At 42.1% G+C, this 13,226-nt stretch overlaps 1 protein-coding gene and 1 long non-coding RNA gene across 4 annotated transcripts in view; one reads left to right on the top strand and one right to left on the bottom strand.

The window, feature by feature from the left end:
• Positions 1-3,932: 3,932 nt before the first annotated feature.
• On the bottom strand, positions 3,933-5,757 carry LOC134513436 (uncharacterized). Of its 2 annotated transcripts, XR_010070425.1 has the most exons (3): positions 5,446-5,757; positions 4,961-5,081; positions 3,933-4,863 (listed from the first exon to the last, which is right to left on the bottom strand). It is a non-coding gene; the product is annotated as an uncharacterized LOC134513436 (long non-coding RNA). The 2 variants fall into 2 exon arrangements; XR_010070424.1 differs by lacking the exon at positions 5,446-5,757 and having other exon boundaries at positions 4,961-5,439.
• A 326-nt stretch (positions 5,758-6,083) lies between these two features.
• PHIP (pleckstrin homology domain interacting protein) overlaps positions 6,084-13,226 on the top strand; it is a 117,299-nt gene continuing 110,156 nt past the window's right edge. For both annotated transcript variants that reach the window (XM_063330130.1, XM_063330131.1), the window contains exons 1-4: positions 6,084-6,538; positions 6,685-6,743; positions 6,943-6,972; positions 7,124-7,183. In XM_063330130.1, the coding sequence (XP_063186200.1) occupies positions 6,493-6,538; positions 6,685-6,743; positions 6,943-6,972; positions 7,124-7,183 (195 nt within the window). In that variant the 5' untranslated portion in view covers positions 6,084-6,492. The remainder of the gene's footprint in view (positions 6,539-6,684; positions 6,744-6,942; positions 6,973-7,123; positions 7,184-13,226) is intronic.

Raw genomic sequence — 13,226 nt, forward strand, 5'->3', positions numbered from 1 at the left:
TGTAAATCTTTAATAGTCCACCATACTAACTTCAGGGAAATCCCAAGTCTATACCAAAGCTCCTGATAACCAGCCCCATTCTGAAGAGTCAGACAAATAACTCATCATCTGTATTTTCAAAAGTTGCACTTCTAACAGGCTACTACTGTCCTTGAAAAAAATCAAATCCAAATTGCTAATCAGAAATGGCCCTCAAACTTGGGTAAACAGAAACCTAGATTTTCATTTACAGAAACGAAAAGATAAATATTCACTGAAGGACACTTAAAATGTGTCGTCTTAAGCTTTATAATTTATCAATATAAATAAAATTTGTCACTTAGACTTAAAATGTTGTCTAGACTTAGAGCTCTAATATGAAACCAGTGAAAAAAATAAATTATACTTCTTATTTTTTTTAAAATTAAATTATAATTATACTTCTTAAATTATACTTCTTATTTTGAGAATCTTCTGCTCAACAAAAATCTCCTTTGCATATTGCAATACCTTACTAGAAAGTACACTAACAGCAAATGTTTTCAGCAGTTTTCTAGAAGTAACAATCTAAGAACAATCTAGAAGTAACAATCTAAGAAACTAATTGTCAATATACAAAGCAACATAGTAAACATCCTAGTTTTCTGCTCGTATATTTATTAGAGTATCTCCCCTCTAAAATATATTATAATTATATTAATATATTAATATTAATATATATAATTTATATTAATATAATATATATAATATAATATAATATTTATATTAATTTTTTCCAAGCACCACTAAAAAAAACCCCACATAATCCTTAGAATTCTCAGAAAACTTTGGAGGTATCACATGGACATGGAACGGAACATGGCAAATATCCAAGATTCTCTGTGAAGAAAAGCCCAATAGCGAACAATTAAGTACAGCAGTTTAATAATTTTCTCAAAATTCTCTGGATAATTAGGGAACGTATTCAGCATAGAAAGTTGTACTGTCAAACTGATCCAGTAATTTTAATCGAAGGTCTTTTACCAAATACAGGAGCACAAATTAAATTGCTTTAAAATAAAACAAAATTAAAACCTCCAAACAATACCCCACCATAAAGCAGCAGAATTCCTTTATTCAATAAGAATTGCATAGGTCTAATTCTTGGTTTCTCTTTATAAGGGAAGTTTTTTGCACTCAAAGATATAATAGTGAAACTGAAAGAATGTCATGGCTGGTGCAATTCATATTTATTTGGATAACAACATTCTGAAGAGGTTTTTAAAGTCATTGGATGAATTTCAACCATACTCATTTATTTACTGCTCAAAATATAAATGACATATACATCTACTTTCAGAAGCCTGATAGTAGATTTGGCGCTTATTATTTATCTTTACACAAAAAATGAACGATGTCTTCAGAAGTGAAGAAACATGCTTGTCAGAGGTTAATCTAGTTGGGTGCTTTTATAACATGTTAATTTGTCAAGGTGTATGGCGGTTTGGGTAATGCAGATACCTAATTCTACGCTACTTTTCACCAACAGGGAGAAGCAAGCGAAAGGTGAAACGGTGTGTTTCGGTTGGAGTGGGAAGACACCCACGTTCTATGGTAATGGGTGCACTGAAAAAGGAAGTAAAAGTAAAGTATGGAAGCACAGAGTTCACTATTTAATATCTAATATAGGCAGAATACAGAGCAGCTAAGCACTCCGTAAGGAACTCCACAGTTTAAGGTTCAAGTAGGTTACCAATGCAAAATCCAGAAATGATATATTCCTGGCATGAAGCGTGAACAAGTGAGTATTTGAAATCATTCTGATGTGAAGCTACTTAGTTAAATTGTAGGTTATTGCTTAAAACTGGAGAAGGAATTTACTCGTAGTAGTACTGTATTTTGGCACATTTGGTTCTTTCTGCAGCCATTTAATATATACAATAATGATAAAAAATGTTGGCTGGACTCGTCAGTACCATCGCTCCCTTCTTGCACTTGTAAGATGAATGGTTGGTTTCAAGAGTAAGAACCAACAGTCACAAAAAGACAAGCAACTGGTGGTGATAATTCTCACTTGAGGTGGAAAAAAAAAAATAAAACCACCAAAAAAAAAACCCAGCCACCAACCAGCCCTGAGGAAAGCTTAGTCAACACTTTATGTTGCTCTCAACCTCTCAACCAACCTCCTCCTTCTACCAGTATCGTGCTTCAAATATTTGGCTACATTGTTCAGCTTGACAATTTACAAACCCTAAATACTTTCCTTTGTCTATAAAGAAAAGGGAAAGGGCAAGTTTCACAAGAAACAGAAAGGATTTTCACATCGAGAAATTCACATTAAGTTTCACGTAGTGCAATTTCCAGTTGCAAGCTATTAAATCATGCTGGTAACTGATATAAACCATTATGGCGGTGGGGGGTAAATCAGTTAAAAAAAAAATCCCAAACTATCAAGATTTAGAAAAATCAGGAAGAAATCAAGGATACTATATTCTTATCTGTCAAAAATAAACAGTAATTCAGGAGAATTTTAACATATCTGTGTTTGCATACTTAAGAGTACTTATAGCACTTTTGGGGGAAGGAGAGGGGGGAAAAAGGAGGAAAAAAAAAAAGCCAAGGTAGGGGAAATAAAAAAAAAAACCCACAAAACACCACCAAATAACTCCTTGGGATCAGTCCATAACTGATTGGAAGTTTTACGTATCAACTTTATTAACAGCAAAATCTAATAAACTTTATTCTTGCTTTTTTGTAAAATGATTTTAGTGAACATGTGTGAATAATCGTATTTGAAAGTCATCACAAAATAAAGTAACAGGACATTTTGCACATTTGCAGAAAGAATATCTAAAGCTATAAGATGTTAAAAAAATCCCATTAATAGATGAAAATAATCTAAGATTTTCTTTGCAAGTGTAACAATTGTTATAGCTGAAAAAGGAAAATAATTCCATTATTACTACTTTTTTTTTTTTTTAATGCAGACCTTTCAGAGTAGAAATCTCTCCTAAAAAAGATTAAATCTCACTGACAAAGCAGAACTGATGTATTTTTACCTAAGGATAATGTAAGGTGACAAGATCAAATAAAAGAAAAGGAATTATTTGAAAGCAAAACAATCAGGATGGATAGTAAAAATTCAGACATGAAAATATTTTTCTCTATTTGTATACCTAACAAAAACATCCTCAATTTAATTGCAACAGGGGGGAAAAAAAAACCCCCAACTTTTAAAATAACTCTGAAAAATTAAAGGAATATTTATTACAGCTACATGAATTCTTAAAACTCATTATAACATGCATCGCTAAATAATAATTCCGCATCTTCTCTTGTGGCCTGTGTAACTTCCATGTTAAGCCACAAATAAACAAAAAAAAGCCCCATCAGATTTCATCTGTAACAAGAAGTGAAATGTATGTTTGTAAAAGCTGTTTATTAAATCTTATTTGTAGTACTGCAGTGCTCAGGCTCAAGTCGGGGACTGGGATTCCATTTTGCTTGGCGTTCTACAAAAATTAAATAAAAGACACAATTCCTTATTTTACTGTCAGAGCACCAAGAACATTTTGATCAGGAAAAGTTACGAGTTGCCAAAAGAATAGGGAAGTTCGATATATTCAGGATAGTTTTCCTCTACTTTCAGACTCTTTAGCTGTTAAAATTTCTCTATTCCTTGGTTTTATAGTTTTAGTGATGTCATATGTAAGCATACTTTCTTTTATGTAAACATCGAGGGAAATGAAAATGTTAATCACATTATTCATGTAGCCCTTTGTTGTGAGAACCACCTATGAGAGATACTACAATACATATTTTACATTGCTAAGAAAAGACTCAAGTCACTTTATTTTTTTAAATCTTTATTAGATGGTAAATTATGATTTCATTGCCATTTCAATTATTTGAAGTGTAGATGTAAAATAAAGCCGAAACAGAGTGGTTATTGTTATAAAAACCGGGAAAAGGGAGACAGCCATAAATATATATTTATTTTTAAATATATAAAGTAAGCATAGCTACAGATAAAGTGATCCAATTCAGTATGCACGATTTTACTTCCTAAAAAAACAATCTATACTACAAAATACATTTACCCTCATGATTACAGACCACACGCTAGATTATGATTTTAATGATTTTTAGGGTACTTGATAATTCTATGTCAAAATGGGCAGCAATTAGGCATCTGCTATATAAATCTAATTTTTATCACTTTTTATAACATGACTTTATGGAAATACGTGACATTTTAGCCTCCCTTCTCTAACCTTTCACGGTTAACGTTTGTGCAATAAAGCAGAAGGGCCGCTGCAGTAAGCTTTCTCGCCATGCCAAGCACAAAGCTCAAGCAGCAGGCTCGTACACTGAGCTCGCGAGCCTTGGAAACATACATATAAAAATGCTCAACTCAGCTTCCCCGCACTTGCAATGAAATACGGTTTAAATTGAATTTTGTTAAAAGTTATATACAGGGAGCTTCAGGGTCTTTACGCACAAAATATTTTTTGTCTAGTTTCTATATTATTTCAAACATACTTTTGGCTTTGCTTCACAAGTTACATTAGTTAATAATTGGGGCAAAAGAAATACTAAAAAATAACAGCATCCCCCGTTTACATCAATCCCCACTAATTTCATTCTTATTGTCCACAAACAAGTTCATTCTTGCAAGGCCCCAATTCGACCTGAAAAAGCATAGACGCGTTGCAAACCATAAAGACGAGTAATTATGCTCCTTTAAACCCCTTCCACATCTGATACCGATTTTTTTTTTAAGGTTAATTATCAGTGGACTTTTGCTTTGTTTTTATTTTCTTTCCCTTTTTTGACTGTAAGCAGAAAACAAACAGCTACAGCGCAAATCAGGACGTTTATTCGGTACCGTCAAGCTAGCAAAGCCTGAAAGAAATAAATGATTTAATCGCTAATCAGGCTCCGTGCAACATCGCAGCCTTTCAGGAACCTTCGGTAGCTTATCGATCCGCTAGCGAATTACCTCCAGTTCAGCCATAGGTTGCAGGCATCGCCATCCCTCGCCGGTCCCCGCGTTGACAACACTCCTCCTCTTTGCCATCGCTCCCACAAGCCAGAGGATTCGTCAGCCCCCGCGTGTCCGGCTCGGTTGGCGGCAAGAACAATGAATAAAAGCGTTATTAGATATTTGGGTTGGTCTTTTTTTTTTTTTTTTTTAAAGGGAAGTTCTCAAAGCGAGCACCCAGCGAGCTCCTTCACCCTCCCTCCCCGCGGCGGCGACCGCAGGCCAGGCACCCCGACCCGGGCAGGGCAGCGAAGAAACAACGAAGAAAAAGCACGTTTCTGTTTGTTTGGGGGTTGTTGGGGTTCCCTCTCCCCCCCACCCAGAAAAAAAAAACAACCAAAAAAAACCCCCCCAAAAAACCCAACAAACCCAAGGCACGAACCCAGCCCCGGGCACAATGTTTGCAAGGATAAGAAACAACGACGCCTGACACCGGCACTTACGCGCAGACGCCAAACCCGCGGTGCCCCGAGGCCTCCGAGGGGAGCCCGGGGCCGCCGCCGCCGGCTCTGAGGGGAGCCCAGGGCCGCCCCGCGCCCGGGAGGGGCCTGGCTACGGGGGATGGTGGAGCGGGGCGGGATGGCGGGTAGGGGGGAAGAAGGAGGGCCGGGCTTTTCCTCAGCCCGCCTCCCCAGCGGGGCCGCGCTCCCCGGGGGCATTTTGGCTCCGCTCGCTTCCCATTTCTGCGACACTGAAACTCGGTAACTTCTAGCCGCCGCCGCCGCCGTGAAGAGCCGCTTTCCCCCCCACACCGCCTCCCTCCCGCCCCTCACCGCAGCCCCTCCTCCCCGTGCGTCGTATCCCTCCGCGCTCCGGCCTCCCGCAGCTCGCAGAGAAAGCGCCTTTCAGCCGCCAGCCCGCCGCCTTCCCGCCCGCCCCGCCTCTGCCGCTCCGACATCTTCTGCTGCGGCCCGCCCGCCCGATAATAAACACGTAGCGCTCGCCCCTTCTTTCCCCTATCAGCCGGGCAGCGCCGGAGGGGAGGAGGGGGGGCGCCGCTGCTGCCGCGGCGGCGGGGCGAGAGCGGGAGAAGGCGGCTTCCCCCCCGCCCTTCCCCGCCGGGCCGCCCCCGCCGCCGGGCACTGAGGGCTGTGGGGGGGAGGGGGGGGGGGGTGTGAGGAGAGAGAGGGGCGGTGCGGCGAGAGGGGCCGGGAGGGCTGAGGCGGGGGGCGCGGAGGAGGAGGAGGAGGGGACTCTTTCTCCGGGCGGAGGGATCGCGCTCGCTCGCGCTGGCTGGCGGCGGCAGCGGCGGCGTTGGCGGCGGCGTTGGTGTGAGTTGTTGTTTCCTCCTCCTCCTGCCCGTGGGTTGAATGGTGGAGCCGAGACTCTTCCCGGCGAACGAACAGTGACAGCTACCGGGCGGGCGGACGCGTTTCGCCGGGCCCCCGACGCTGCCGCGGGAGCGCGGCCCGAGCCCCCCCTTCCCTCCCCTTTCCCCCCCTCCCTCCCCCTGCTTCCCCCCCCCTCCCCTCCCCGGTTTTCGCCTCGCCATGTCCGGGGACGCCGGCAGCAGGCACACGGCGGAGCTGCGAGCGGGTGAGTGCCGGGGGAGCCGCCGTGCGGGGCGGCGGGAAGCGAGCGGGGAGGCGGGAGAGGGGTGTGTGTGTGTGGGGATAAGAGAAAGAAAAAGCCTGCGGAGAAGGGGCGAGCTCCGGCCCTCACCGCCTCTCCTCTCCCCTCAGAGCTCTACTTCCTCATCGCTCGCTTTTTGGAGGACGGACCCTGCCAGCAAGCGGCTCAGGTAGGGGATGGATGGAGGGAGGGATGGAGGGATGGCGCCGCCGGGCCTGGCGGGGAGGGGGCGGCCGGGCAGGGCGGCGCGCTTGCCGCTTCGTCCCTTCTCTCCCCCCCGCCCCCCCGCCTTTCCCCCCCCCCTCCCCTTTATTTTTAAACCGACCCCCTTTTCTCACCCCCCCCCGCCCCTTTTGTTGTCGCTGCAGGTCCTGATCCGAGAAGTGGCGGAGAAAGAGGTAAGCGGCGGCGCTCGCCCCGCCTGTGGCCTCCCCCCCCCTTCCCTCTCCCGCTTCCCCCGCCCCATCCCGGCCGCCGCCGGGGGGCTCCTCGGAGGCGGGCGGGGGGGGGGCACCGCTCACCGGGTGCCCCCTCTCCTCCCTACCGTAGCTGCTGCCCAAGCGAACGGACTGGACGGGCAAGGAGCATCCCCGCAGCTACGAGAACCTGGTAAGACGTTTAGCCCGTGCGGCGGGCAAAGTTTATTTATTTATTTATTTATTTTTCCCCCCTCTCTCACTCTCCCTGAGCAGCCCAATAAAGAAATTGAATTTCCCGCAAAAAAAAATACAACTTAAAAAAAAAAAAAAAAAACAAGCAAAAAAACTTAGAGGTTTTTTTTTTAAAAAAAAGAAAACAAACAAAACAATCTCGGCCCCTTCTAACTCCCTCCCGGCCCCGAGGGGAGACGAGGGGCTGCGGGCTCCCGCCGGTAAAAAAAAAATATAAAATAACCAGAATCGGCCGAAGGGGAGCGATCCCCGGCCTGGAAACGAGCGGTACGTCATGGCCGTGGTGCGGGCAGGCGGCAGCGCGCGGGGCGGGGCCAGCGCGGGCAGCGCGCGGGCAGGCAGCGGCGGGCGGGGGCGCTCTCCGCCGCGCCGCCCGCGCACACAATGGCTACCCCCCCACACCCCTTCCCCCCGTCGGACCGGGGCACGGTGGTGGGGCGGGGGGCGAGGATCGAGGGGGAGGTGGGGTCCCCGGTGGCCGTGCTGAGGCGCTTTAGGTTTTGGGGGGTTTTGTTTTGTTCTTTTTGGGGTTTGTTGTTCCCCCTCCTCCCCCCCTTCCCTCGCTGCGCTGTGAAGTCGGGGTCTGCATCGTTTGGGCCGGGGGCTGCATCGGGGGTGGGTTTGGTTGGAGGGGTCCTTCCCGGTTCGGTGTGTGCCCACCGAATGCTGGCAAGATGTGTTGTATGGCTTGGGGGTTTTTAATATACCGCGTATCCGGTGTGTAGGGATAGCTGTACTCGCCAGGCTCACATCACAAATTTGACTTGTGTGTCTTTTTGTTGCGCCCCCACCCCCCTTTTTTATTTTTTTTTTTAATCTCCCAGTGTGTGCTTTTCATCAATCAGGGATAAAAAAACCAAAGTATTACTTAGTGGTGTAGTTCTTGCTAGCAGACAGGGGCCTGGGTATGTATTTATTTTTTTAATATGTTGTGGACTACAGTAGCTGGGAAAACAGCAATTAAGATGTCTGAACTGTGTCTGTTAGCAACTTGTTTCCAGTATTGTTTTCATTACAGGTGCACTGTTGTATAATTTAGTCTCTGAGTTTCTGAATAGGGTTTCAGAGGAAGACTAAGCCCTGCCTGTAATATTCATCAAAGCGAAGTTTCCCTTCAGGCTTTCTGGTTGGTTATAGTAGTTCTGAACTCCAGTACTTCTGAGATTTAAATGCATGGAGAACTTTGGAGCTCACACAAAAGGAGACGGAACAGTTCCCATCTGTAGTGCGTCCGGTAAAGACTGTTGCATATGCGTTATTTTAGTTGTATTACGAATGTTACAGTATGAATCATAGGTATTTATTGTAGTTGGAGTGGGTTTGCTTACTGCATTGGTTTTCTCTGGAGCAAGAGGTGGATTTGCCCAGGCATTTTAATGTGTGCAGTGTGGAAGAATTGATAGCAGTTGACTTCTTGAAAACATACTCATATGTAACAATACATTTAAACTTTCCTGAAATCAAAGATCATAAAGAAACTCAACTGGGAATTTCAATGTGCTGATACTTTTTGCTTGATACGTTATGCTATTTATGTATTTATTTGTAAGACCATAAGGCTGTACTATACCTTTTAAACAATGGTCAGAAGTTGCTTGGCAAAACTTACCATGAAATCTCTCTTTTATCCTATAAATTACAAAGAATTGGAGCTGCAGTCTTAACATAGAATGTGTTTGGGGTTCTTTTATATAGTCAGAATATAAAAGGACATGAAGAAAGAGAAAGTGAGGAAAAAGACATTTTAAAGGTTTGAAGTAAGAAGGCGATGAGGAATAAGTTCATTCAGACTCTTCTTTCCACGAAACTTTTGTTTCTTGGAAAGCAGGTAAATATTAATTTAGTCAGAATAGGTATGTGATGACATAAGATGTACTTCCTCAAAATTTGGACTTGATCTTGCATACTTGCATTTGGAGATGTGATGCTGACTAGGTCCTTCCTCTTTTCCTAGTCTTCTGTTCCTAACAAAGATTTCTTAGACTTCCTATAAATGTTTATATGCCCTTTTCCACCTTGTCCCTACCTGGATGTTGGGGGGAAGGAAGGAGGGGAAATGGGTTACTTCATTCTTGATGTTTCTCTCCATCCTCTCTCTCTGCTCTTGCTTTGGTTGTCAAAGGTGTGTGAACTTTTGTATTACTTAACGTTTTAGGCTTGTGAAAGCTGGCACCGAAGTGTATTTGCAGGGTGACAGTTACATTTCATGCAAAAGAAGTGTTTTTCACAGGGTCTTGTTCCATTAAACAAAAACTTGTTTATCTCAAACCAAAGACTCTTTAGCTTTTAAGGCAGAGGCTGATGATGAGCTCCCTTCTGTTTTTTAATTTATTTTAATTTAAAAAAAATAATCCAGTTTAAAGATGCTGACTCTTCTTTCTGAAAAAGGTGTGTTTTGTCATGTTTTGGTACCACTTCTCAGACTTTAATGCCTTGAGTTTTCACTAAATGTCACAGAAGGGGCTGAAGGGAGAAAAGCTAGGAAATAAAAATAGCAGTAAATGTAGTTAGATGTCTGGCTTTTACTCTAGGAGGGAATAAAGGCTCTGTGTAACAGGGGATGAAATTTAATCCCAGGCTTCTGTTTTGTTGATTGCAAAATCGTGCCTTTTATTATACATCTATTTAGGTGGATATCTTTTCAAGAGATGATGTTGTTCCTGTTTGGTTTTTTTTTCCTCATTTTGAAAACATTTATTTGGGAATTCTTATTAAGAGTTAACTTTCTGCTATTAGACTGAAATTCACAGCCTTAGATATTTAATTTCTGTAACTTAATTTCTGCAAATAATGTTAAATCCAATGTAATTTTCATCTTGTAAATTACATTCATTTTTCATTTTGGTCAGTGAAAGTAAATGTTTCATTTTCTTTTAAGCTAACAGCATGCTGTGCAGGCTTGTAATGCTGCAGGAAAATACATGAGTTCAGAAATGCAATTATACTATGGTTTATATTCTTAAGTGATTTTTCTTGAATTCAAATATTTCTATATTATTTTTTTTCTACAGTCACCATTTGTGGTATAAACCACTTGAATCTTGCTTTGAGAGTGTAGTCTCTTATTTCAGAGTGCCAATCTCATTTTTATACTGTCAGCATTAAGATTTCTAGTTGTGCTGTAACCAAAGGCTTTCTGAGAATCAAGTCCCTGGTAGGCCATTTTCAACGTTGGTGTACCAAGGATGGTGGGACTCTTCAGTAATGGATCTCAGGACATTTGGTATTCTCTTGCATTTGTTGTGAAAACTTAAGAATTGTAAGCCAGCTGTTTTTCTCTTCTGTTTGAAAGACTGAGGATTTCTCATGATGAGGGGCAGAAATTGAGTTTTAAGAGCTAATAGAGCAAGGCAGCCTTGTGAATTGTTTATAGATTGTGGTTAAATGTGTTGTTTAAGTGTTGTGTCATTAGGCTTTAAAACACATGTGTTAAGGCCTTGACACGTGAACAAGCTGTGGTGCATCATTTGACTCCAGGGTAATTGCTTTTTCATGTTTCAGTTTCACTATGGGTGTAGCTACTCTAATTGTGTGCCACGGATGAAAGCTATGCATTTCTGCTGCATCCTTTGTGTAGGCAGGCACGAGCGCTCTTCCAAGTGTGCGGTCAGTCGGATAAGGGAGCTGAACTGTCTGAAAAATGAACAGTACAAAAATCACTTTCAGGTGGTTCAGCTTTCCTTTTGTGTGTGGCAACACAGGTCCTACCACCACCATGAGGGAGATGACAGGAGTGCGTGTGGAGGGCTCGGGGAATGTGTTGGTGTTGCTCCTTTTGGGAGCAAAGTGGACTTCAGCTGGATGAAGCCGGCTGTTAAGATTCACCACAACAAGTTAGAGCTACTGTAGAGGGTGGTGGGTTTTTGACTTATCAAATCATGAGGATTGGCTAAGTCAGCAGTTTTGTGCTAGCTCTCTTAATCTGAGACTGAGACACTGATGAAAAATGGTCTAAAAAAACCCCTAGGTTTGGTGTGGGGTATGTGTTTTTGTTTGTTTTTTTTTAAGGTCTTTTAGGGTACAAACATCATAGTGTACGTGATCAGAACCATTGTGTTACCTTTCTCATCTAAAGTATTCACATAACTGTTGCTTTCTCTGTTGAATTAGGATTGTATTCTTGGTGGTGGTGGTTGAGGAAAGAGAAGGCAGGGAATTCACATCAAGTAGGAAGGCGGCATGATGGGTTTAGTAGGCAGTATGCATTCTTGTTCTCAGGAACTGTTTATTACTATTTTGCTAACGTTTGTCCCTTATTCTTACCCTGCCCACAATTACTGAATGTGATTTAGAGTGAAAAGTATGTGAAGTTACAAAGAGTATCTGTGGGACTGGGACACTAAGTAAATTGACACTGTATTTCATTGTTCATATAATACCTAACATAGTAAACTCTTGTAGGCACCACTGTGGTTACTGTTTAATAATTCTGTTTCTTAATAAGTAACCAGATAATAAGTGGTTTGTTTCTTCAGGAAATCTTGCACTGTGAAGGTATTCAAAGAAATAGGGACCAAAAAATAAAACTTGCATTGAATGAGAGAGCTGTGTCATCATCTAGTTTTTGTTATTAACAGCATTTTGGGGAAAGTCTGTACGGTGTTTTGGAAGGTGATCTGAAAGACTTGGCACTGGAGGTGAGAAAACCTGCAAAACGATTGCGAGCCTTACCATTTTGGTCTCATTATCAGTGCTTCTGTTGGACATATATCAAGTTAAATTATTTCCTTTTAGTTCTAAAAGACAATAACTTTTGTTCTACGGTTTATTCCCGTAGCTGGGAATTTAGGTGATGTTAGAGCCTCTCTTTTCAAACTATTTTATTTTGATGAGGAGGAACTCCAGTTCATTGTGTGAAGTACCACACATTTGTTAAGTCAACTGTCTTGTGCCAGTTCTTTCAAACTGAGACTAAGAAATGCTGATGAGAGATGGGCTGAAGAGGAATGTCAAGTTTCTAATGTGTACCTTTTATTAAAAAAACAAATAAAAAAAAAACCCAAACCAAATAAACCCCAAAAAGAAACACAAAAAAAAAACCCCAACAAAAACAAACAAACAAAAAAAACCCTGCTGTGAATGTGTTTAAGATGGGCAAATAGGTACAGGTAATCAACAGTAATAGATGTATTTGAATATCTTAGTCCATAAGGCTGAAAATGCTACTATTGTTCATACTTTCTCATACCTTGGTAGGTAGCAAGCTTGCAGCGGTCTGTTTATACTAAGGTTTGAGTTTGTCTGCTCTGGTCTCGCACCTATAAAAACATTAAGTAGTTGAAAAACTAGTATGTTCTTGGGATGGCTGATTTCGTAAAGAATCTATTTCATTAGAGAAAAAGTAATCTCACATTGAAATCATAGGCATTCCTATGGGAAATAGTGTCTAAGTATCCAAGCTCAAGCATAATTATGTATATGTATTGTGTATGAAAAATAAACATGCTTTGGGGAAAATAGTCAATTATCAAATTCTCCCCTCTCTGTTGCCTGTTGCTTCCCCCCCCCAAAAAAAAAAAAAAAAAAGAATTTGAATGCTTCAGAGAAAAGTAATTGCACTTTACTGCAGTTCCTAATTTTAAAGTGATAAGGCAGTGGCTGGTGGTACAGGGTGCTCAATTAGATTGATGGTCTGATACAGTACAACAATTACTGTAATTCAATTTGGAGCTTGTTTTGGGTAATATGTTACATAGCAGAACAGTTAAAGCTGGGATAGCTGCTGGTATTAGTTAGATTGAGCTCTTTCATCTTGAAATATAGGTAGCTGACTGACCTAGGGTTTTTTTCTTAAATGTCCTTGTGTGGTAATGTGTTTTTCTGAAAGATATTTACAGTCAAACTTGTAGTTAAGCGTGTTAACTGTTAGCATAGAGGGGCAACAACAACAATACTTCGGAGAACGTTTTGGTATGCATAGTGCTTAGAGCAGAATCCAGAATAGGGTTATATTTTACTTCATGTCTAAAACACTCGCAGTG

Source organism: Chroicocephalus ridibundus, chromosome 3 (genome assembly GCF_963924245.1).
Source record: "Chroicocephalus ridibundus chromosome 3, bChrRid1.1, whole genome shotgun sequence".
Classification (NCBI taxonomy): Eukaryota; Metazoa; Chordata; class Aves; order Charadriiformes; family Laridae; genus Chroicocephalus; species Chroicocephalus ridibundus.